Source organism: Bombina bombina, chromosome 3 (assembly GCF_027579735.1).
Source record: "Bombina bombina isolate aBomBom1 chromosome 3, aBomBom1.pri, whole genome shotgun sequence".
NCBI classification, from domain to species: domain Eukaryota; kingdom Metazoa; phylum Chordata; class Amphibia; order Anura; family Bombinatoridae; genus Bombina; species Bombina bombina.
Genome location: NC_069501.1, coordinates 66,884,475 through 66,911,807, shown reverse-complemented (window position 1 = coordinate 66,911,807; position 27,333 = coordinate 66,884,475). Strand labels below are relative to the sequence as shown.

The following is a 27,333-nucleotide window of genomic DNA, read 5'->3' as shown; positions in this document are numbered from 1 at the left end:
AGGAATTTAGAAGCTTTGATAACCTGGACTCCGTCAGGTGAATTTTCATTTCTACAGAATCTATCAGAGTCCCTAGAAAGGAAACTCTTGTGAGTGGGGATAGAGAACTCTTTTCCTCGTTCACTTTCCACCCATGCGACCACAGAAATGCCAGTACTACGTCCGTATGAGACTTGGCAATTTGGAAGTTTGACGCCTGTATCAGGATGTCTAAATAAGGGGCTACTGCTATGTCCCGCGGCCTTAGGACCGCCATAAGCGACCCTAGAACCTTTGTAAAGATTCTTGGGGCTGTAGCTAATCCCAAGGGAAGAGCTACAACTGGTAATGCCTGTCTTGAAAGGCAAACCTGAGAAACCGATGATGATCTTTGTGTATCGGAATGTGAAGATAAGCATCCTTTAGATCCACTGTAGTCATATATTGACCCTCCTGGATCAGTGGTAGGATGGTACGAATAGTTTCCATCTTGAACGATGGAACTTTGAGGAATTTGTTTAAGATCTTTAGATCCAAAATTGGTCTGAAGGTTCCCTCTTTTTTGGGAACCACAAACAGATTTGAGTAAAAACCCTGTCCCTGTTCCTCCTTTGGAACTGGATGGATCACTCCCATAACTAGGAGGTCTCGTACACAGTGTAAGAATGCCTCTCTCTTTATCTGGTGTGCAGATAATTGTGAAAGGTGAAATCTCCCTTTTGGGGGGGAAGCTTTGAAGTCCAGAAGATATCCCTGGGATATAATTTCCAAAGCCCAGGGATCCTGAACATCTCTTGCCCACGCCTGGGCAAAGAGTGAAAGTCTGCCCCCTACTAGATCCGTTCCCGGATAGGGGGCCGTTCCTTCATGCTGTCTTAGAGGCAGCAGCAGGCTTTTTTACCTGCTTACCTTTTTTCCAGGTCAGGTTTGGTCTCCAGACCGTCTTGGATTGAGCAAAAGTTCCCTCTTGTTTATTATTAGAGGAAGTTGATGCCGCACCTGCCTTGAAGTTTTGAAAGGCACGAAAATTAGACTGTTTGGCCCTAGATTTGGACCTGTCCTGAGGAAGGGCATGACCTTTTCCTCCAGTGATATCAGCAATAATCTCCTTCAAACCAGGCCCGAATAGGGTCTGCCCCTTGAAGGGAATGTTAAGTAGCTTAGATTTTGAAGTCACGTCAGCTGACCATGATCTAAGCCATAGCGCTCTGCGTGCCTGTATAGCAAAACCAGAATTCTTAGCCGTTAGTTTAGTCAAATGAACAATGGCATCAGAATAAAAGAATTGGCTAGCTTAAGTGCTCTAAGTTTGCCAAGTATGTCATCCAATGGAGTCGCTACCTGTAAAGCCTCTTCCAGAGACTCAAACCAGTACGCCGCAGCAGCAGTGACAGGGGCAATGCATGCAAGGGGCTGTAGGATAAAACCTTGTTGAATAAATATTTTCTTAAGGTAACCTCTAATTTTTTATCCATTGGATCTAAAAAAAAAAAAAGCACAACTGTCCTCGACAGGGATAGTAGTACGCTTTACTAGAGTAGAAACTGCTCCCTCCACCTTAAGGACTGTCTGCCATAAGTCCCGTGTGGTGGCGTCTATTGGAAACATTTTTCTAAAAATAGGAGGGGAAGAGAACGGCACACCTGGTCTATCCCATTCCTTATTAATAATTTCTGTAAACCTTTTAGGTATTTGGAAAAACATCAGTACACACCGGCACTGCAAAGTATTTATCCAGTCTACACAATTTCTCTGGCACTGCAATGGTATCACAGTCATTCAGAGCAGCTAAAACCTCCCTAAGCAACACGCGGAGGTGTTCAAGCTTAAATTTAAATGTAGAAATATTAGAATCAGGTATCTTTCCTGAGTCATTAACATCACCCACTGAATGAAGCTCTCTTTCCTCAGCTTCTGCATATTGTGAGGCAGTATCAGACATGGTTCTTAAAGCGTCAGTATGCTCTGCATTTTGTCTCACCCCAGAGCTATCTCACTTACCTCTAAGTTCAGGTAGTCTGGCTAATACCGCTGACAGTGTATTATCCATGACTGCCGCCATGTCTTGTAAAGTAAACGCTATGGGTGCCCTAGATGTATTTGGCGCCATTTGAGCGTGAGTCACTTAAGCGGGAGTCAAAGGGTCTGACACGTGGGGAAAGTTAGTCGGCATAACTTCCCCCTCGTCAGATTCCTCTGGTGATAAATTTTTTTAAAGACAGAAAATTATCTTTATTGCATAAAATGAAATCAGTACATTTGGTACACATTCTAAGAGGGGGTTTCCACCATGGCTTTTAAACATAATAAACAAGGAGTTTCTTCTATGTTAGACATGTTTATACAGAATAGCAATGAGACTAGCAAGCTTGGAAAACACTTTAAATCAAGTTAACAAGCAAATATAAAAAACGGTACCGTGCCTTTGAAAAACAGTGAAAAAATGCAGTAAATCAAACGAAATTTTTACAGTGTGTATAATAGGCTAACAGAGCATTGGGAAAAAGTTTGGCGGAGTAACCACGGTTAAGTATGTCAACCAATTTGAAAGCAGTGTGTCGACCAGCTAGCTCCCAATTCAAAATTATTCAATATTTGAGTGAATGCTGACAAATAGAAATGTCCGGGTCCTTAGGGGTTTCCCCACCCCAAACTAGGACCGGTGAGGTTTGTATTCCACCGCTAATGCACATATATTAGAGTCAGTCTGTGAAGTAACTTAGATAACTAATATAGCAATATTGACCATAAGTTCATAACTCATACCTTGTCCACTGCTGGAACATAGACAACAGTCTCTTGCGGTAATGTGTCCGCTCTCCTTCCTGTAATCAGAAGCGTCTTATTCAGCTTACATCCAGCTCCTGCGGTGTCCCGAGTGAACTCCAATGGCTGCGGTGGATGACTCCTCCTTCCGTCGGCGTCCCAGGTGATGGCTGTGTGATGCGGTCAGGGCTAAAGTGCAATGCCTAGCTGCTGTGCTACACTGAGGGCCATTGAGAACAAATATGCAGTGGAAAAAGGAGCACAAGCAGCGGTACGTTGCACTAAAGAGTATTTATTGACAAGTAAAAGCGCCTCGGCGCCTAGAGTGAAAAACAAAAACACGTTTGTCAAAACAACAAATAGAACGTGAGAGGGGATAAACACCCCGGGGTAAATACTGATGAGAAAAAATCAAATCAATTAGGACATGCTACAAACTAACAGGTATACCGCATTTCAAGCTTACAGCCTTACTCATTACCTGACTAAAACATTGTGAAGTGAACTTTAAAACTAGTAGCTAGTCCTCCCATTGGTAGTCGGGACACACCCCTCAAAAGATCCTCCAATGGGTATTTGATTACATAGCTATTAGAACCTTGAACAGCAAAGGAGTATCAATAGATGTCAACACACAATTAATACGCAAATAGTTCATGTTGGAGCACTGTCAGAGTGGCTGGATCATGTTTTGCAGCCGATGGTGAGTGCTCTGTGGAGCTTCCTATCGGACACCAAGCATGTACTCAATCTTCTCTCACGGGTAGTCTGGAAGAAACATTATGTGTGGCTGACAGCTGACGTGAAATCGCTGTACACCTCCATTCCACATAGGAAGGGGCTACAGGCCATTCGGTTCTTCTTGGAAAAACAATATGGACCAGAATCAGGCTTTGTGAACTTTGTGGTGGAAGTTACTAACTTCCTTCTCAGTCATAACTACTTTGAATTTGGGGGGGATTTTTTTTCTCCAGAGGCGTGGGACGGCTATGGGGGCGAAATTTGCCCCCTCCTACGCCAACCTCTTCATGGGTTGGTGGGAGCTGTCCCACGTCTATGGGGACGGGAATCCTCACAAAGATGGAGTAGTTTGGCATGGTCGCTTCATTGACAACCTCCTCTTTATATGGGGAGGCAGTGAATCCGAATTACAATCATTCATAGAAAGTCTGGATGATGATTCTTTGGGAATTCATTTCACCCATGAGATACAAAGTGACACTATCAATATTTTAGATGTGACTTTGAGAGGTAGGCAGGATCAGTTCATTAGTTCAGACCTATCGCAAACCCATTTCTGGCAACTCACTGCTGCATGCGGACAGCTGTCATCCGCCAGGAGTGTTTAAAGGAGTAGCAAAGGATCAGTTCATTAGGCTAAAAAGGAACTGCAGTGATGCAGAGGTATATGAGAAACAAGCTAATGAACTGGCCATGCGATTGAAAGAGAGGGGCTATAAGAGCTCTGTTATTACCAAAGCCAGGAATACCGTGAGAGGGATACCTAGAGACAGACTTCTTAGATCTAAATCCAGTACTCTGGATAAAAAAGACAACAAGGTTGTCTTTTTGACGGAGTACTCGAGACAATACAGGGAAATCTGCCAGATAGTGAGGAATAACTTCAGTATGCTATCTGCAGATGACAAATTCAAGGAAGTAGTTGCAGATGGCCTAAGGTATTCCTATAAGAGGAATAGAACAGTAGGCAATATTGTGGCGCCCACTAAAATCAAGAGGACAGGACAACCTACCTCGTCATGGCTGAGCTGTAAGGGCACTTTTCGCTGCCACCACCGTACATGTGTGGCTTGCGGAAAGTTGGCCCCTGGTGACCAGTTCAGCTCATTGATGACAGTCAGAGTTTCAGGATAAACTCCTGCCCTCAACTGTAGGTCTACCGTATGTGGTTTATGTCATTTCTTGTAGGGAAATGTTCCCCTCCAGGTGCGTAGGCCTTACGACCAGAGAGGCCAGAACCCGTATAAGGAGTACTCTGAGTGATATAAAGGCAGGTGTACTCACAACTGCATTGATACAACACTTTGCGGGTATACACCAGAAAGACACTAGCTCCTTTACATGGACCATCATTGAGAGGGTGGCCCCATGCAAGGGAGGTGTCGACAGGGTCCGCAGGTTGGGGGAGAGGGAGGCATTCTGGATTTTTAAGCTCAGAACAAGAGTTCCAGAAGGCCTTAGCTCAGAGTATGACCTCATCAATTTTTGGTGAGGCCTCACTCTCTCCCCCGTCCAGTCCACCTTGTCTACACCACCTATATACACTTTTTAGGATTAAGGGCTCAAAACCTAAATCTAGTTATTTTGGAAACTGATTGCTTTATTCCAGTACGCAGACAGGGTCTACCTAACCCACTGTAAGTTGGGGACATGTATACATGCAACTCATAGACCCTCTTAGTAAGGGATGGGATGCTTACCAATGCATTAAATAGCATTCATGTGCATTTATACATGTTTTGGCAACGCTGGGAATCTCTCCATATTGAATGGATATTTGTCTAACTGTCAATTTATGTTAAGCTGTATTGTTATAGGGTCCTCTTACTAAAGTTTAGTCATTTATATAATAATCAGTTTATTTATTACATTCATATCTGTAATTCAGCAAACATGGAGCGGTTCCCCTGCATTGTAAAAGGTTCCAGCTGGGTCCGGAGTTCCCTCTACTCCCATCTATTTCAATCTCATATTTGATATGTCCCTAAATTTCTTATATGTTGTATACCGTAAATACATATATACACCTATAAATACATATGTACACATATATAAAAAGACCCTCTTGGTCTCTAAGACCTCATATCTTTGAGCCCTTATAACTTTTTTGTGCAATATTTTTTTGAATACTTTTTATTAGATGGTGTTATGAGTGTAAGCATACTTTGTAATGTATATTTAATGTCTTTTGTGATACTTTTTTGTTTTGTTAAACATTTAACCAGAGCTCTGAGGACACGCTAACCCGTTAACCGCATTAACTTGAATTGCGCTTAAGCGATCGGGTTTACTTTCAACTTGTAATACGAGTAAAAAACCCAACGCGCAGGAAACACTCGCATGTAACTGTTAGCGCTCCACTCATAGTCTGGTCCAAAATACACACAGAGAATCCCCCTCACATTGCCAAACTAGATTGCATCCAGTAGAGAGTTCATCTAGTGCTGTGTACGTCACAGCAGAGGATCTATGTAAGGGGTATATCAACAACCGAACAGGAGAAGCCTTGGTGACCCTTCCCTGCGACACCTGTGGCAGGCTTGTGACTAACTCACTGAGAGTGATTATGTCACTATTCAATAATCCAATCCCCCTTCAGTCTCTCAATAGCAGCTCTCTGTGGGGAAAATGTGCCTCAAATGGGTCTGAGGATCCCTTTCAATGCAAAATCTGGAGCACTGGAAATTATTCACCACCTCCTATGAAGGCAAAGAAAAGACTAGAATACCAGATAGGTGGGAGGGATTAAGTGATTTTAGAACTTTGGGAATCTTTGCCTCCTCCTAGTGGCCAGGAGTTAAATCACATGAGTAATGACTCATGGTCTTGCCACCTTATGAAAGAAAAGTATTGGTTAGTAATTAATAGGGTCATGGTCCACACACATGAGATCACAGTACATGGCAGCCCCCTACACAGCAACTACGGATGGAATAGCTTACCGCCACAAACCAAACCAGTGGCTGGAACCAAAGACATATTGGGTGCATAAATTAATATAAAAGAATAACCGGCAAAATCCCTTGGCACCATCAATTACTACCAAACAGGGGCATTCTTAAAGAATCAAGTGGCTGGACAGAACTAGGAAGAGGAAGGGGTGGTGCTTGAGGGTTGTTTCTTATAGGCAACTAGGGGAGTGAGCTATTCTGTCCAAAATATAGCAGTTTATTATGATGTAGATATCAAGGAGACTTCTATTAGTTCTTTTATTGGTTGCCCATTTTTAGTAGGAAATGAAAGTGAGGTTTGAACATTTTATTTGCTATGAGGCTTTGTAGTCCAATGGAGCCTTCCATCTTTAGATAGATAGAACATCCCATTTGCTATGAGGCCCTGTAGTTAAATGGGGCTGCCATCTTTAGTGAAAGAGTAATGAGTTGCTAGTTCTTTTATTGGCTACTTAGTTTTTGACAGAAAGTGAGGTTCAAACAGCAGATTGGCTATGAGGCTGTGTAGTTCAATGGGAGCTGCCATTTTACGTGAAAATAATTTATGGGGATTGGTTGAGCCACATTTGTAATCAATATTGCACTCATTTTTGTTTAAATAGTGATTTGGTTATTTGTAAAAGATAGATCAGCCTGATGAAAATACTTTTATGTTGAGAAATGCGTTGCTGTGTTTTATCTTGTTATTCTTTTAATAAAAGACTCCTTGGAAGATGTATTTTAACACCAACTTACTTTGAATGCATATTCTTTCCATCCTCTTTCCATGATCAACAGAGAAAACAGCTAGCCGGGAGGCTGCCATCCTTCCGAGACTGCAAGATTAGAACTGTTTAAGTGCACTTACATTGTAAGTTCATTTGCTTTCCATATTGATTGTCTGTAAAGACGTTCATGCAGCATTGGCGTGTGGTTTCCCTTGTGTTTGACTTTATTACAGATAAGAGGCCAGTAATACCAAGAGGACAGCTTGCTGGGAGGCTGCTAATTTACCTAGACCTTGAGATCTGCACTAAATTTGCTTTATACTTGGGAGTGTGATTACGTTTGTTTGCTATATCTGATTATTGCCCAGTTAATGCACCATTGGAGCACGCTTTCTCTCGCATGTTTTTTCAGATGAATGATAATTAACTCCTATACCAATTAGAGAGGAGCTGCGACTGGACTCCTTTGAATCTTTGGGACTATCTTCTTTTTTGAAGTCACTGGGCGCCTCTAGTCCTTGTAGAAACAAAGTTGTTTCCATAAAAAAATTATAATATTATGGTACCGTTAAGACGTGTCTGTAATTTTGACAGTGCCATGCTGCAGGAAATCTAATGAACTATTCCAAAAAGTAAAAAATATTTTTTTATTTATTTATATCACAAAAAATCCAACAATTCTCACAATTGTTACAAACAATAATACAGTAAAATGTACCATAATCACTTTTAGTTACAACTAACTTATATTGGATTCTGCAAATACGTACAATATAACACACATAATCAACACACACACCTTATAATATTATATAATTTGCACAACACTTCATTGGGATTCATAAAATGCTCTTAAAGGGACAAGTCTACACCAGAACTGTTAATTGTTTTAAAAGACAGATAATCTCATTATTACCCATTCCCCAGTTTTGATAACCAACACAGTTATATTAATATACTTTTTAACTCTGTGATTATTTGTATCTAAGCCTCTGCAGACTGCCCCTTATTTCAATTCTTTTGACAGACTTGCATTTTAGCCAATCAGTGCTGACTGATAAATACCTTGCATCCAAGCATCTTCTGACAGCCCCCTGATCACATGACTTTTTATTTATTATCTATTTAACTTGGATATTAGCCAATTAGTGTACTGTGCTGTGCTGACTCTTAAATAACTCCACGTGCCATGAGCACAATGTTATCTATATGTCCCACATGAACTAGCAGTCTCCCTGTTGTGAAAAGCAAATAAAAAGCATGAGATAAAGAGGCTGTCTGTAGTGGCTTAGAAACAGGCAGAAAATTTAGAGGTTTAAGTGTTATAAAGTATTTAAATTATAACAATGTTGGTTGTGCAAAGCTGTGGAATGGGTAGTAAAGGCATTATCTATCTTTTTAAACAATAACAATTTTGGTGTTGACTGTCCCTTTAAAAGACTGATTACTGTTAAAGAGACATACAGCTGGAACAAATTTGAATACATAGAAAACAGGCCATTTGCTTTGTGAAAATGTAAAAAATAAAAATAAAATAGGATTATTTTAGAGGTAGAAAGGTGAAGTTATTTTTTCTATGTGCCACGTAACATACTCAGCAAGTACGTACTAAACTGCAAGGTATCTTCATACAAAACTAAAGTTGCACTAAATGCTTCTTGCTTCTATATAAGATTGTGTTTGTACCACAACGCAAAAAAGCAAACTCTGTAACCTTCAAATGAAATCAGCTGGTTCAGGCAATATGCAGCATGTTACAGATTCATCTTTTTGTCCTCTATAGGGAAGTGTGAGACGAAGCCCAATTTAAAAAAAGAGGTTTATGACCCTTTAATATTTTAAAAAGCATTCAAAGCTGCGGACTTTATTAATGAGTTGCAATTTGTCTTTCGCTCTTGATTGTGAGCAAATTGGACAAACTTAAAAGGGATAGGAAAGTCAACATTAAACTTGCAGTATTCAGATAGAGCAGGTCATTTTAAGACACTTTTAATTCACTCTATTATTCAAATGTGCTTCGTTTCCTTAGTATCCATGTTGAAAAGAATACACACCCTATCCTACACTAGTGGGAGCTAGCCTGCTGATTGGTTTACAGCACAATTTGTCCCTTGTACTTGGCTAACTAGAGGCATTCAGCTAGCTGCCTGTAGTGCAATGCTGTTCCTTCAGCAAAGGATAACTAGAGAATGGAGCAAATTTGATAATGGAAATAAATTAGAAAGTTGTTTAAAAGTGTATGTTCTATCCAAAGCATGAAAGAAAATGTTGTGGTTTGCAGTCCCTTTAAATGAATTTGTGCACTGCTCTAAGCAATAGCTGTGCAGTAAGCAGCTAGTCCAGGTAATTTGCTGCATACTTAGGATACGGAATTCCACCTCTTTAGGGACCATGGGACAAACATAATTGGTTGCAGCAAAATCATCATTTTTTAATTCTATTGTTTTGGTTTAATGTCATTAAAGATATGCACACAAGGAGATTAAGACAAACCACAAAAAAAAATTAAAAAATTGCTGATTAGTTTATTAACGCCATTATGTATAAGGGTATATTATTAATGCTAATGAGAACGGTCTGATGTCCCGGATATATTCAGCACATTTTTTTCCTGTTTTTTTTGTTTTTTTTAAAATAGTTCAAATATTTTTGTTTTCAATAAACAGTTAAACTGGTACACTGATGTCCAGTTTCAGCTTTTTTTAGATGAGTTCTACACTGTAATACCTGTCCCCTCTGAACTTCCTTAATACACCTGAAAATGATACGGTGTAGTTGACCTTATATATAAAACAATAATAATATTTTGATGATGTGTCCATTTGGTATAGAAGATATTGCTTCTATCTAGATTACCTAATGGTGTTTATCTAAGATGCTAACAGCATGCAATCACTAATCTTCCTGTCGGACAGGAAAATTTGTTTAAATTACTAATGAATTTCAACAAGTAGGAAAAGAAAATGGAATCTAAGGCTTAAAGAGACAGTAAAGCCAAAGTCACCCTTTCGCTCTCTGATAAACCTTTTTCATCCCAGTGCTAAACCAATTTTGAGCTTTGTTGCTACCTATATTTAAACCCTATTTTAAGCCAAATTTCAGTGAGTGAGCGCACAAATTATATAATGTTTTTTTCAGCAAGCTCAGCAGATTTACAAATGCCATTATTATGTTTATTAGATCATGGTCATGTGAGATAGCTGCAGCAAAACTATTTTCTTGCAGAGTGTTCCCTGTTACCACAGTGATTACCTGGCTATACAGACAAAATTCATATTTTTTTTTTTAGAGAGGGGCTTGTCCACTAGATGAGTGCATTTGGCAGTTTCGTTCACTGCCGAATGTGGAAGTAGAGGCTATTTCGGTATTCAGCTCTTTTATGAGCGAATATCCACAAGTGAAAAACACTAATATGTGCAAATTGAGATCTATGTTTCACTTGCACAAGAGGATTTTCAACTCGAGAAGAGCCGAATACCACAAATAGCCTCCTACTTCCGCATTCGGCAGTGAACGTAACTGCCTAATGCACACATCTATGTCTACAAGAAAATAAACTTTAATAGGGTCTTTAGGACATACAGGTTTATTGATTACATCCACTTGTTATATATTTAATTAAATGTGTTTGTGGAATTGCAATATGTTGGATGCACTAGTCGCAAGATCAACAAGACGATAGGGGAAACACCATTGAAACATTGCAAAACAAATTCCCTAAACACAGTGTCTACAAACATTTACCCACACACACAAGAGGTTACTCCAAATCCTATACCATCATCCCTATCAAACAGATTCCCAGAGTTCATCACCCAGTTCTCTTAGGAGGCTCGTAAGGAGTACTGGAGTATATTGGATTCACAAATTGCACTCCCTGCAACCTGGGAGCCTAAATGAATGTGTGGACCTTGCAGCTTTTGATTAGTTATTTGACACGATGATTTTATTTGATTCTTTATTCTTTCATGTATATTTTTGTTAGTATGGATTCCTGGTTATTAAACATTGTTTTTAAAATTCTTCAAGGTTTTTTTCTCTCATATTCATTCGAGACAGGTTATCTGCACTAATTCTTCTTAGCAGTACATATCTCACCGTACACCACTTGATTATCAATCACCCCCCCATTAGATCAGTGAGATATATTTTTGTTTTTACACTACCCTTTTTCACTGATATGGCTGACCGTTCATACACCTTACCGCATTTAGTTGAGTTCATCCTCACATCACTCAGACTTCCTCACAGCATAGGGCAATTCCATTAACTTATTACATCTCTTTTATCACACATCATAATGATGTATTCCACACCCACACTTAGGGACATATCTATCTCAGGGTCCACTTTAGGTAAGACACATCATGGCCGTGTGTTTGTATTGGTATCATTCGACAGTCTATATGTACAGAATACCACACACACTTAGAGGATATAAAATTAAAAAAAATTTGATAAATCTATCACACCCCCTTTTTAATACCCACCCACACTTAGATTTATTTATTAGTCTGTTATCATTGGGGACAATCTTTTAGCCATACGTCATCAAGCCACGGGACTCACATTGGCTGACACTATCACACGTTACTTCTGAATCCCAGTTTTACCATCGTCACACTTTTGATACCAGGAGAGCCGTTTTCTTCAATGCTATAGGTTACTCTTTTATTCTAGTAAGTGCTTAGTCAAATCATATCCTTTAGTGTCCGCTGGACATTACCCTTTTCTTAACACTTATGATCGTCATTACGCTGTATTTTATTTCGAAACACACTTTGTATAATTTTTTTACACTGATTCCCACACTGACGATTAGTATTATACTTCATTTCATCTAGACACATACTTTTGCATCATGCACATTGAGTTATTTAGATTTCCGTTCATCGTAACATGAACTGTTTTTCTTTTTTTTTTGGGTGTCACAATTTATGAAATCGAATATGCCTGAATTTAGTTTGCTTTTAATGACACATGGATTTTTGATGTTGGTTTATTTGTTATAAGCACGACCCTATCAGATTTGTTGGGCCGGTTTTAAAACTAGCACGCCACACAGATGTATGTTATTCATTTTAATTATTTATGTATATATAAGTAGCAGTGATTTTAACTTTGCCCTAGCCCGAGGAACCAGCCATGAGGTGAGAAACGCGTCGCTGTGCAATTGATGCAGTTTAAATAGTTTTTAATAAACACAAGTTTTTAATTAGCTGCTACTTTTTCTGTTATTATTGACACCTGGTTAGTTTGCTGTTCTACTGATGCCAATACCGGAGGTGAAGTCTGCTGGACGATCCAGCCTTCTTTCTATGCATCCTGTGCTCTACTGTATTTCCTTTATCATTTTGAAAGTCAAGACTGTACTAGGGCATGTGGCGCCCCTGTGAGCTTTGGTTGTTATATAATGTCCCATTCCAACACAAATCCCGCCCTTTTTTAAATTTATTTTTTTATTGCTCCAATTTGATTCTCTTTCTAATGAGGGGTCTTTGAAGAACCTCTCCCTATTCAGTTACAGTGAGGTTCCTAGTTCTGGTTCCTGAAGCCCGAGTGTGCCACCTACTAGGCCACCAGCAATCCCTGACCTGTAGTGCTAAGAGCAAGTTTCTCGTCCATTTAAATTAGAATGACCTACAGAAACAATGGTAGAATTCATTGCCCAAAAGAACAAAGTCAGAGAATGGATTTCAGAATACAGATGTCTGTTAAATTACTAGATTAAAGAAAATCCTCAAATATACCAAACATTATGATACTGCTCCTCAACAATGTTATATTTCAGTACAAATGACTAAGAATACATGTATAAGCGAGCATGAACAATGCTCAGAGCACACACTGAATATCCAAATAAAATAATAAAACTTTTATTTTGATCATATTTAAAAATACATGTAGTCTTAAACCAGGTAGCTCTAGCACACAAATGTTAGACACACTCGGCTCTGTATAATATTGTACTTGTCACAATTGGTGCTATAAATGAATAAAGGGGAACCCAAAATATTGCACGATAGATAGATAGTAATACACACACACACTATTTCATCCTAATTAAGGCACTGTGGTACATTTTAATCGAAGAAAAAATATTTAAAAACTAGTCATTAATGCCAACAAAAGTAAAAGACTTTAGCTAAACAGCTCATGTGTTTAAATACTCAGCAAAACAATCAACACTGGCCTGGAATAGTGTGATCCACATTATGGTTAATTACAATCATGCGATTGTAAATCCTTGAATTTTGATTGGTGGAGGTTACCACTTATGATTGGTCATTGCACATGAAATGTTTTTTTGCCTAACCACTGGCTTTGTAGAATGAATCCACTTTTTCTCGAGTCTGTTCAGTCTAGTTCTTTTAATAAAGAAAACAATATTTGATTATACTCATCAACCAATTAGTATTAGTAGGAACTGACTCTAAGATATTCGTTTCAGCTTCAATTGAAACAACCTTTTTCTTCACATTTTTACTCCAAAGAAAAACAAATAAAAAAATAATAATTAAATAATGATTTTAGCATGTTTAAACTAAGTTCCTTCATATGAACGACAGAAATGTTTTGAGAACACTTTTATACTTGTAAATAGACTAACAGTGTGGTACGAATCTAGTAAACAAATTGTATTCTTCTTCCACTTGGACTGAATCTAGATCTCATACCTCAAATGATTTACTTTTAGAATATTATTGTTGAAGGGTCATAAAAACCACATTTTTTCTTTCATGATTCAGACACAGCATCTCATTTTTAAAACTTTTCCGATTTACTTCTATTAAATCAATTTTTCTTCTATCTTCTGTTATTCTTTTTTGAATAGAGATCTTTATAGGTAGCGTATACAGGTCTGAAACTCTACATGACAGGAAAATGTGCCGTTATCTAGTGCTCTTGCTAATGCATTCTTCTGCACTCCCGAACTAACCTTATTGCTTTTCAACTAAGGATACCAAGAAACTTTGATAAATTACATTGGAAAATTGTTTAAAACTGCATGCTGTATCTGAATTGTGAAAGAAAAGTGTTGGGTTTGTGGTGAATGTTGGCTGTGCAGTGACTCGCAGCGCTGCTATGTGGTGCCATATTACACCTTTCTGTTTGTTGGACGGAGGAGACCAAGGTAGCACTGAAGCGATGAGAAGACGAGAGGGGGTAAGTGTGTCAAGCGGTCCAGAAAAGATTAAATGTCCATATGTAAATAGTGACATTCAAAACTCTAGCAAGAAAAGTGAAGCAGCGTTATTATTAATTTACTATTTCAAATGTCGATATTTAATTGATGTCATTTGATAGGCAGCTCTTTAACGGAGTGCAATAGAATCTGCCATCTGGTACTTTAATTGGTCAGTAAATTACGTCTACTTGCTACAAATATTTGTATTACATTTTAAACTAGTGACAGGTTTCTCACTGGCGGATGTCACAGAAGCATAACATACAAATGTAGAAAAAGAGAAAGAGAGAATACATTTTAAAATTGCCTGTTTTAGATGCAACACTGAAAAATTACTTTAAAGTCCTTTTAAGAAACAAATATATTACTTGTACTGTGTGATGACTGGTACTTGTATATAGAAGGAACACTGGATGTTGTGTGTACTGTGTGATGACTGGTACTTGTATATAGAAGGAACACTGGATGTTGTGTGTACTGTGTGATGACGGGTACTTGTATATAGTAGGAACACTGGATGTTGTGTGTACTGTGTGATGACTGGTACTTGTATATAGTAGGAACACTGGATGTTGTGTGTACTGTGTGATGACTGTACTTGTAAATAGAAGGAACACTGGATGTTGTGTGTACTGTGTGATGACTGGTACTTGTATATATGAAGGAACACTGGATGTTGTGTGTACTGTGTGATGAGCTGGTACTTGTATATAGAAGGAACACTGGATGTTGTGTGTACTGTGTGATGACTGGTACTTGTATATAGAAGGAACACTGGATGTTGTGTGTACTGTGTGATGACTGGTACTTGTATATAGAAGGAACACTGGATGTTGTGTGTACTGTGTGATGACTGGTACTTGTATATAGAAGGAACACTGGATGTTGTGTGTAGCTGTGTGATGACTGTACTTGTATATAGAAGGAACACTGGATGTTGTGTGTACTGTGTGATGACTGGTACTTGTATATAGAAGGAACACTGGATGCTGTGTGTACTGTGTGATGACTGGTACTTGTATATAGAAGGAACACTGGATGTTGTGTGTACTGTGTGATGACTGGTACTTGTATATAGAAGGAACACTGGATGTTGTGTGTACTGTGTGATGACTGGTACTTGTATATAGAAGGAACACTGGATGTTGTGTGTACTGTGTGATGACGGGTACTTGTAGTATAGAAGGAAACACTGGATGTTGTGTGTACTGTGTGATGACTTGGTATTGTATATAGAAAGAACACTGGATGTTGTGTGTACTGTGTGATGACTGGTACTTGTATATAGAAGGAACACTGGATGTTGTGTGTACTGTGTGATGACTGGTACTTGTATATAGAAGGAACACTGGATGTTGGAAGATCATTCTTATTTAATAAGTTAAAAACAAAAACAAACACCATATAAACTGGGAAATGAGCTTGGTCCTGCACTGCAGAACAAAATATTACTAGGCACTTAATTTAATGTCCTGGTACACTGGAAGATGATTATTGTACCAGCCCAGCATCTAGAATTCAATTCCAAACACCACACTCAGAAGAAGAAATCCACATTTAAAAAATTAGAATAGAAAATTCAGATGCTCTAATTTATCACTTATGTCCCTTAGTAACTATGTATATCATTCTCACAAACAGGTTAAACATACAGACTTGCAACCTCCGAGCAAGACATTGTATCTGCTATTAATTGACTCATTGGCCTTTGAGAGATAACACATAGTTTGCTAAATACATCAGTGCGGTAAACAAAATTACTAATGAATTAAAGAATTGATTTTTTCCATTTTTTTACTGTATTCTGTACAATCCAAATAAGCTTCAAGCTAATCTTTCCTTCATCAATTACTTGTGCACATATAATCCTCTGGTTAGATAACATTTACCTTGTTTTTTCCCTGGACAGAGGCAATTCTACCTTCCAAGGACCAAAGAAAAAGGCACATAATTTGAGTTTGTCCGAGGTAGGAATACTGTATATGGGAATGGACGGAAATTCAATTCTTAAGTTCAACAAATACAGTTTCTAGTGTCTTAAAATAGATTTCACGTGTGTGGTTTAGTGGTCTGCACAGACGCAACTCCAATATCAACAGTGATGTTGGTATAAAGTGGTGTCTCGGTTCGGGAAATCAGATTAAAATTTAGAGAATTCATCCCATCTTCTCTCCATGTCTTCCTGGTATTTCTCAAGAGGTCATGTCTGGACAAAACATAAAAAAAAAATACAAATTACAAAATGAATCAGAAAACTTGTAAACTAGAATATATTTTGATCTTTAATACATTTGCAAATACTGTTTAAAATCTTACATAATGTATTAGTTATTACTAATGTCACAGCTATCCATCTCAGTAAACCAAATGTATACAAAATTAATTTGTTAAATCTGGTGGCACATAAAGATTTAAAAGCAAATCAGAGCTATTAAATGAAAAACATAAAATTATGCTTTCCTGATAATTTAATTTCCATCTGTATGAGGAGAGTCCACGGCTTCATTCTTTACTTGTGGGAATACAGAACCCCCACTCCCCTCATCCCCCAGTCATTCTGCAGAGGGAACAACGGTAGGAGAAATATCAGGGTATAAATGGGGCCAGAAGGACAAAAACATTTTTTGGTGCCGCCCAACTGAAAACGGGCGGGGGACCATGGACTGTCCTCCTACAGATGGAAATTAAATTATCAGGTATGCATGAGTTTATGTTTTCCATCTTAATACGAGGAGAGTCCATGGCTTCATTCTTTACTTGTGGAAAACATATACCTAAGCTCTAGAGGACACTGAATGAAAAACTGGAGGGTAAAAAGAGAGGCGGACCCTATTCTGAGGACACCACAGCCTGCAAAACCTTTCTAACAAAAGCTGCTTCAAACACGTCAAATTTGTAAAACTTTGAAAAATTATGTAAGGAGGACCAGGTAGCCGCCCTACAAATCTGCTCCATAGAGGCCTTATTCTTGAAGGCCCAAGAAGTAGCCACAGCGCTAGTTGAATGAGCCGTAATCCTTTGAGGAGGCTTGTGTTCCGGTGTTTCATATGCTAAGCGGATAATGCTCCTCAACCAAAAGGATAGGGAAGTGGAAGAAGCCTTCTGCCCTGTGCGCTTCCCAGAATAGACAACAAACAATACTGAAGCCTGTCTAAAATCCTTTGTAGCTTGAAGATAGAATTTCAAAGCTTGAACCACATCCAGATTATGAAGTAATCGTTCCTTCGAAGGAGGAGGATTAGGACACAAGGAAGAAACCCTGATTTCCTGATTGATGTTGCGATCAGACACCACCTTACGGAGGAGACCCAACCCAGTGCGAAGAACAGCCTTATCAGCATGAAAAACTAGGTAAGTAGGCTCACATTGCAAGGCCGCCATCTCAGAGACTCTGCATGCCGAAGCAATAGCCAGTAGAAAAAGAACCTTCCAAGACAGTAACTTAATATCCACCGAATGCATGGGCTCAAACAGAACCCCCTGCAAAACCTTAAGAAACAAATTTAAACTCCAAGGAGGAGCGGAATGTCTAAACACAGGTCTGATTCTGGACAGAGCCTGAACAAAAGACTGAATATCAGGAAGCTCAGCTAGCCTCTTGTGTAACAACACAGATAGTATCAAAATCTGTCCTTTCAAGGAACTAGCGGCAAGTCCCTTCTCCAATCCGTCCTGGAGAAAGGAACGAACCCTGTATACCTTGACCTTATGACAGGGGAATCCAAGTTCTTCACACCAGAATAAGTAGGTCCTCCACACCTTATGATAGATGTGATGGGTGACTGGCTTTCTAGCTTGAATGAGAGTATCAATCACTCTCTCAGAAAAACCTCTCTTGCTAGGACTAGGTGTTCAATCACCACGCAGTCAGCCTCAGATAATTCAGATTTTGATGAACAAAAGGACCCTGTTCCAGCAGATCCCTGCGACAAGGTACCCTCCATGGAGGACATGACGACATCCCCACTAGGTCTGCAAACCACATCCTTCAACACCATGATGGAGCAATTAGAATAGTCCGAAGCTTGCTCCTGCTTGATGCGGGCCACTACCCGAGGAAGAAGTGGTAATGGTGGAAAAATGTAAACTAGGTTGAATCCCCAGGGCACTGCTAAGGCATCTATCATTTCTACCTGAGTATCCCTGACCTCAACCCTATCTGGGTAGCTTTGCATCGAGTCTGGAACGCCATGAGATCTATCTCCGGCATCCCCCATCTGTTGCAAATCTCCGCAAACACCTCGGGATGGAGAGACCATTCCCCTGGATGAAACGATTATCTGCTGAGAAAGTCAGCTTCCCAGTTGTCCACACCTGGAATGTGGATCGCTGACAGCGAGCAGCTGCGGGCCTCTGCCCATTCCAGAATCTGAGATACCTCATGGCTAGGGAGCATCTCGTTCTCTCCTGAAGGTTGATGTAAACCCACCGATGTAAGTCTGATTGGAATCTGATAAACTGGGACGAACCCAGAAGAGGCCAAGCCTTCAGAGGCGTTGAAGATCGCTCAAAGTTCCAAAATGTTTGATCAGGAGCAGAGATTCCTCTCGAGTCCAGCAACCTTGTGCCTTCTTGGCATCCCAAAACAGCTCCCCATCCTGATAGACTTGCGTCTGTAGTTACAATCTCCCAGGATGGTCTCAAGAAGGATGTCCCCTGGGACAGGCAATCTGGACAGAGCCAACCAGAGAGAGGCGATTCTCTCTACCAGTTTTCCAGAGAAATCTGTTGGGGATAGATCTGAGTGATCTCCATTCCCATTGCCTCAGCATGCACAACTGAAAGAGGTCTGAGATGAACCTGGCAAATGGTACGACATCTATGCTGGACACCATGAGGCCAATTTCCTCCATAGCACCTGGCCACAGATGTCTTAAGGAGATCTGGGAGGGCAAGACAGTTGGAATAGTACTGTACTGGGAACCAGATAACTCTTTCCTAGTTTATCCTCCATCCATGAGATTGAAGAAGACGTCTGCAAGCTCTTGAATGGTCTTCTGCCAGCCGGCAGGACGGACCATGGACAAGGATGTCGTCCAAGTATGGAGCTATTGCAATACCTCTGGATCTCGCCACAATGAGTAGAGAACCCTAGAACCTTCGTAAAGGACTCTTGGGGCATTAGCCAGACCAAATGGGAGAGCCACAAACTGGAAGTGTTGGTCCAGAAAGGTGAACCTTAAGATTATTCTAAGACTATTCTAATTGCTCCATCATGGTGTTGAAGGATGTAGTTTGCAGACCTGGTGGGGATATCGTCATCTCCTCCATGGTGGGTACCTCTTGAGATTTCCAAACCCCTTATGCTGTCAGAGATCCCCAAACAGCTCCCCAACCTGAAAGACTTGCATATGTAGTGATCACAGTCCAGGTTGGCCGAACAAAGGAAGCCCCTTGAACTAAACGTTGGTGATTTAACCACCACTTCAGAGAGTGTCGAACATTGGGATTTAAGGATATTAGTTGTGATATCTTTGTATAATCCCTGCACCATTGATTCAACATACAAAGCTGGAGAGGCCTCATGTGAAAACGAGCAAAAGGAATTGTGTCCGATGTGCAGTCATGAGGCCTAAAACTTCCATGCACATAGCCACTGAAGGGAATGACTGAGACTGAAGGTGCCGACAGGCTGCAATCAATTTTCAAAACGTCTCTTGTCTGTTAGAGACAGAGTCATGGACACTGAATCTATCTGGAACCTAAAAAGGTGACCCTTGTCTGAGGAATCTAGAAACTTTTTGATAAATTGATCCTTAATCCATGTTTTTGAGAAACAACACTAGTTGATTCATGTGAGATTCTGCAGAACATAAAGACTGAGCTAGTACCAAGATATTGTCCTAATAAGGAAACACCGCAATACCCTGCTCTCTGATTACAGAGAGTAGGGCACCTAGAACCTTTGAAAAGATTCTTGGAGCTGTTGCTAGGCCAAATGGAAGAGCAACAAATTGGTAATGCTTTTCTAGAAAAGAGAATCTCAAGAACTGATAATGTTCTGGATGAATTGGAATATGAAGGTATGCATCCTGCAAGTCTATTGTGAGACATATACGTCCTTTCTGAACAAAAGGCAGAATAGTCCCTTATAGTTACCATCTTGAAAGTTGGTACTCTTACATAACGATTCAAAATTTTCAGATCCAGTGAGGAATGAATTTTTCCTTCTTTGGGGACAATGAATAGATTTGAATAAAACCCCAGACCTTGTTCCTGAAAAGGAACTGGCATGATTACCCCTGAAGACTCCAGGTCTGAAACACACTTCAGGAAAGCCTGAGCTTTTACTGAATTTGCTGGTATGCGTGAGAGAAAAAATCTTCTCACAGGAGGTCTTACTCTGAATCCTATTCGATACCCTTGAGAGACAATGCTATGAATCCATAGATATTGACATAATTTATCCAAATATCCTTGAAAAACCTTAACCTACCCCCTACCAGCTGATCTGGAATGAGGGCCGCACCTTCATGCGGGACTTAGGGGTTGACTTTGGTTTTTAAAAGGCTTGGATTTATTCCAATTTGAGGAAGGCTTCCAACTGGAAACAGATTCCTTGGGGGAAGGATTAGATTTTTGTTCCTTATTTGACGAAAGGAACAAAAAAGTTTAGAAGCCTTAGATTTACCCTTAGGTTTTTTTAATCCTGAGGCAGAAAAAACTCCCTTTCCCCCAGTAACACTTGAAATAATAGAATCCAATTGAGAACCAAATAAATTATTAGCTTGGAAAGAAAGAGATAGTAATCTAGACTTAGATGTCATATCAGCATTCCAAGATTTAAGCCACAAAGCTCTTCTAGCTAAAATGGCTAAAGACATGGATCTAACATCAATTTTGAGAATATCAAAAATGGCATCACAAATAAAATGATTAGCATGTTGCAGTAAGTGAACAATGCTAGACATGTCAGGATCCAATTCTTGTTGCGCTAAATTCTCCAACCAAAAAGTTGACGCAGCCGCAACATCAGCCAAAGAAATTGCAGGCCTGAGAAGATGACCTGAATATAAATAGGCTTTCCTTAGATAATAACCCTCGTCCTGAAAAGACAAAGAAAAGGTGCTCTGGTTGCAGATAAACCTAACACAATTCAAGATCTTCCACTGTGGTGATAACAATGTACTCACAAGGGTATTTGCAACCTCTAGTGCAATAATACACAAGCCAAAGCTTCAGAGCCTCTCGGCTGGACTCTTTCTCTCCCGTCTGCTCCTAACAATGGTCATGCCCCTGTGTAAGGTAAAAAGACAGAACACCCTTGGTGCAGATTACCCCGACCATGTCGGACAAACAACAGTTAGCTGGGGATTTATACTCACAAACGTGTGTGCACAGTCAGTGCAATATCAAGCAGACCGAAACTTTTGAGCCGTTTGGCTGACTCTCCTCCAGATGTAACAGCTTCTTTACAGGTGCAGAATCAATTTCAGGGCTAGCTGCCAGACTTTGATACAACGCTACTCCAGGAAAATAAAAATACTCTAAAGCTCTTATAGTACCAATAGAAGTAAAGATGCAAAACTACTGGTTTGCTATAATGGAGGCTTTAGGTAATAGATAGAGTGTCCAAACAAGGTAGAACAATAATATATCTTTTATTAAAAACTTTAAAATGCTTCGCTACGCGTTTCTCGGCTACAAGCCGTTTCATCAGGCTACATAAATTTGTGAACTACCTTGCTGTCTTAAAAAGGCTATGCTAGCCAATAGAAAATGAATAAACATTACACATCCACATTGCAGATGTGTATTGATTAGGTTAAAGGATTGCCTATTGCAAGGGTTGTGGAACTGACAAAAATACAGATCGTATTGTAAATAATACATTGATATATAAAAACATGTTATATTTAAATAATGTCCAACGGACCTCAATAGTAACAACATTCTTTTGATTTACACATAATACGCAATCATATGCACAAAGGAAAAAAGCTTTAAACTTAGATGATATCTCTCATACGATATATATGGGATCCCTAGATTGTATGATATTACTAAATAACGCCATTAAAATATAATTTACCTGCACAATAATGAAAATTGATTTACTATAACTAAAATGGATGGGTAGGTCATATCATATTGCTTACGTAATAGTATTAACTTATAGATTGTATATCATATTTCTAAATAAATATTGTCCAATGGAAATGAATGTTCTTATATATGCATACTAATGACACAATAGTGAAGGTATAAATGGCTATGTGATACCCATGGTGTTAATTATAGGAGATAGTATCATATTGCTTATGTGAATTATATATATTATTTCTATATATTGATAGGTTGTGCTATTCTGACTAATAATACATATGGTGCAATGAAAGTGAATGTTCTTGTATGTGAATACTAATAACATAATAGTGAAGGTATAAATGGATATCCAAGGTGTTGATTGTAGGGGATTACTGGTAAAATATCGTGGACATGTTTCCCTTAGATAAGATCCAAGCTTCCTATCTAAAGGATCTTTAAAATAAGTACTATCTTCCATAGGAATAGTAGTACGTTAGCAAGAGTAGAAATAGCCCATCAACCTGGGGATCTTTTCCCCAAAACTCTATAGAAATTTCTGGTAAATGGATACAATTTTTTAACACTTGAAGAGGAATAAAATGGAGTACCTGGCTTAATCCATTCCTGAGAGAAAATTCATATCAAAATAGCATCAGGAATAGGAAAAAAACTCTCGAGTAACCACAGGAGGTTTAAAAACAGCATTTAAATGTTTACTAGTCTTTAACGTCGCGAAGAGACTGGCTTCCTCAATATCCAAAGTAGATTAACACTTCTTAACAAAGAACGATTATACTCCATTTTAATAAATAAGTAGATTTGTCAGTGTCAATATCTGAGGAAGGGATCTTCTGAATCAGATAGATCCTCATCAGAGGAGGATAATTCAGTATATTGTCGGTTTGAAAATTCATCAACTTTATGAGAAGTTTTTAAAGACCTTTTACTTTATTAGAAGGCGGAAATGCAGACAAAGCCCTTCTGAATAGAATCAGTAACAAATTCTTTTAAAATTCATAGGTATATCATGTACATTAGAAGTTGAAGGAACTGCAACCGGGCAATGTACTATTACTGATGGATATATTGTCTGCATGTAAACGTTATCATTACAACAATTACAAATTACATTCGAGAATATATTTCCACAATCTTACAACAAATGCACTATAGCTTTGGTAGAAACCGATGTCAGGCAGCAAAGTTCCAACAGATACTTCTGAGAAAGGATCAGAATGTGACATCTTGCAAAATGTAAAAGAAAAAACAACATACAAAGCAAAATGATCAATTTCCTTGATATGACAGTTTCGAGAATGGGAAAAAAATGCAAATAGGCATAGCTCTCTGACATAGAAAAAGGCAAGGAGGGCAAATAGCAATAGGGGTAATAAAATAATGAAAAATTTGGCGCCAAGTATGACGCACAACGTGACTGAAATATTTTTGGCGCATCAACATCCGGAAATGACACACTTGGGTCACTAGCGGACGCAACCCTGTGTAAAGGAATCTCGGCGTCAACTACGACGCTGGAAATGACAAACTAGCGTCAAACGGACGTACTTTCACGCCAAAAAAGTCTCGCGCAAAGAATGACGCAATAAAGTCTAGCATTCGGCGCACACCGCGGGCCTAGTACTGCCCGCAAATTTGCAAGAAAAATATAGTCAATCTGAAAAAAAGACTAAACCCCAGGTAAGAAAAAAATATTTCTTAAAATATTTATTTTCCCCCAAATATGAAACTGACAGTCTGCACAAGGAAATACATGAACCTGACCTCATGGCAAATATAAGTACAATACATTTATTTAGAACTTTATATAAAAATACATAAAGTGCCAAACCATAGCTGGGGTGTCTTATGTAATAAAAAACATACTTACCGAAAAGACACCCATCCACATATAGCAGATAGCCAAACCAGTACTGAAACAAGTTATTAGTAGAGGTAATGGTATATGAGAGTATATCGTCGATCTGAAAAGGGAGGTAGGAGATGAATCTCTACTACAGATAACAGAGAACCTATGAAATAGGATCCCCGTTAGGAAGACCATTGCATTCAATAGGTGATATTCCCCTTCACATCCCTCTGACATTCGCTGTACTCTGAGAGGTATCAGGCTTCAAAATGCTGAGAAGCGCATGTCAACGTAGAAATCTTAGCACAAACTTACTTCACCACCTCCATAGGAGGCAAAGTTTGTAAAAACTGAATTGTGGGTGTGGTGAGGGGGTGTATTTATAGGCATTTTGAGGTTTGGGAAAACTTTGCCCCTCCTGGTAGGATTGTATATCCCATACGTCACTAGCTTCATGGACTCTTGCCAATTACATGAAAGAAAAATAAAAACCATGTGTGCTGAAACATCTTTCTCAACAGGTTTCTAACTTCTTATCCATGGGCTCCTTAAATGATGAACTATCCTCAAGGCGGGATAGGTGGTGCGCTTAGCAAAGTGTGGAGATAGCTTCATCCACCTTAGGGACAGACCCCCACAACTTTAATTGGGAGTCAGGAATGGGGAACAATTTCTTAAAAGAAGAAGGGGAAAAGGAGGATCAGAGTCTTTCCCATTTATTCTTAATAATATTTGCCATCTTAATGGGAACCGGGAAAAGTTTGTGGCACCACCCTGTCCGCATAAACCTTATCAAGTTTAGGAATAGAAGGTTCCTCTGGTAACTTTGGTTCTGGGAACCTCTAATATAGCCAACACCCTCTTTTAACAGAAAGCGTAAGTGCTCTATCTTAAATCCAAAGGCAGGTTCCTCTGCAGCTGGATGCTTAGAGGCAGCCGATTCCGAACCAGAAAGAGCCTCCCTCTGAAGTATCAGAGGCGTCTTCATCAGCGGATAATCTAGTGTCAGATAAATCCAGCAAGTTGGTAGATAACCCCTGGGAAGGATAGCAGTATTTACCCTTTCGCGTTGCGCTTAGCAGGGCGAGGTAAAGCACAAATGGCCTGCAGACACCTGTAGTTTTGCAACTGTCAAAAAAGTCTGGCGGTACGAGGGCCCCTCCTGAAAGGAGGATTAGTCATGCAATGGGGAGCTGCATGTGTAATTGGAGAGGATTGCAGGGAACGTAGCCTCACGAGGACAGGGGACCCCTCAGAGGTGGATGGCTCAGTTGTACTAAACATCTTAGTCTTTTTAGATATAACATAATTTATGTAAGAACTTACCTGATAAATTCATTTCTTTCATATTAGCAAGAGTCCATGAGCTAGTGACGTAGGGGGATATACATTCCTACCAGGGAGGGGCAAAGTTTCCCAAACCTCAAAATGCCTATAAATACACACCCCTCACCACACCCACAATTCAGTTTAACGAATAGCCAAGAAGTGGGGTGATAAAAAAGTGTGAAAGCATATAAAATATGGAATTGGAATAATTGTGCTTATTACAAAAATCATAACCACCCCAAAAAAAGGGCGGGCCTCATGGGACTCTTGCTAATATGAAAGAAATGAATTTATCAGGTAAGTTCTTACATAAATTATGTTTTCTTTCATGTAATTAGCAAGAGTCCATGAGCTAGTGACGTATGGGATAATGATTACCCAAGATGTGGATCTTTCCACGCAAGAGTCACTAGAGAGGGAGGGATAAAATAAAGACAGCCAATTCCTGCTGAAAATAATCCACACCCAAAATAAAGTTTAATGAAAAACATAAGCAGAAGATTCAAACTGAAACCGCTGCCTGAAGTACTTTTCTACCAAAAACTGCTTCAGAAGAAGAAAATACATCAAAATGGTAGAATTTAGTAAAAGTATGCAAAGAGGACCAAGTTGCTGCTTTGCAAATCTGATCAATCGAAGCTTCATTCCTAAACGCCCAGGAAGTAGAAACTGACCTAGTAGAATGAGCTGTAATCCTTTGAGGCGGAGTTTTACCCGACTCAACATAGGCAAAATGAATTAAAGATTTCAACCAAGATGCCAAAGAAATGGCAGAAGCTTTCTGGCCTTTTCAAGAACCGGAAAAGATAACAAATAAACTAGAAGTCTTTCGGAAAGACTTAGTAGCTTCAACATAATATTTCAAAGCTCTAACAACATCCAAAGAATGCAATGATTTCTCCTTAGAATTCTTAGGATTAGGACATAATGAAGGAACCACAATTTCTCTACTAATGTTGTTAGAATTCACAACTTTAGGTAAAAATTCAAAAGAAGTTCGCAACACTGCCTTATCCTGATGAAAAATCAGAAAAGGAGACTCACAAGAAAGAGCAGATAATTCAGAAACTCTTCTGGCAGAAGAGATTGCCAAAAGGAACAAAACTTTCCAAGTAAGTAATTTAATGTCCAATGTATGCATAGGTTCAAACGGAGGAGCTTGAAGAGCCCCCAGAACCAAATTCAAACTCCAAGGAGGAGAAATTGACTTAATGACAGGTTTTATACGAACCAAAGCTTGTACAAAACAATGAATATCAGGAAGATTAGCAATCTTTCTGTGAAAAAGAACAGAAAGAGCAGAGATTTGTCCTTTCAAAGAACTTGCGGATAAACCTTTATCTAAACCATCCTGAAGAAACTGTAAAATTCTCGGAATTCTAAACGAATGCCAAGAAAAATGATGAGAAAGACACCAAGAAATATAAGTCTTCCAGACTCTATAATATATCTCTCTGGATACAGATTTACAAGCCTGTAACATAGTATTAATCACAGAGTCAGAGAAACCTCTTTGACCAAGAATCAAGCGTTCAATCTCCATACCTTTAAATTTAAGGATTTGAGATCCTGATGGAAAAAAGGACCTTGCGACAGAAGGTCTGGTCGTAGCGGAAGAGTCTACGGATGGCAAGAGGCCATCCGGACAAGATCCGCATACCAAAACCTGTGAGGCCATGCCGGAGCTACCAGCAGAACAAACGAGCATTCCTTCAGAATCTTGGAGATTACTCTTGGAAGAAGAACTAGAGGCGGAAAGATATAAGCAGGATGATA

At 39.3% G+C, this 27,333-nt stretch overlaps 1 protein-coding gene across 1 annotated transcript in view; it reads right to left on the bottom strand.

Moving 5' to 3' along the window:
* Positions 1-15,688: 15,688 nt before the first annotated feature.
* LOC128652871 (beta-1,4-galactosyltransferase 3) overlaps positions 15,689-27,333 on the bottom strand; it is a 290,331-nt gene continuing 278,686 nt past the window's right edge. Inside the window, exon 7 of the mRNA XM_053705848.1 lies at positions 15,689-16,539. Within this exon, the coding sequence (XP_053561823.1) occupies positions 16,383-16,539 (157 nt within the window). The 3' untranslated portion in view covers positions 15,689-16,382. The remainder of the gene's footprint in view (positions 16,540-27,333) is intronic.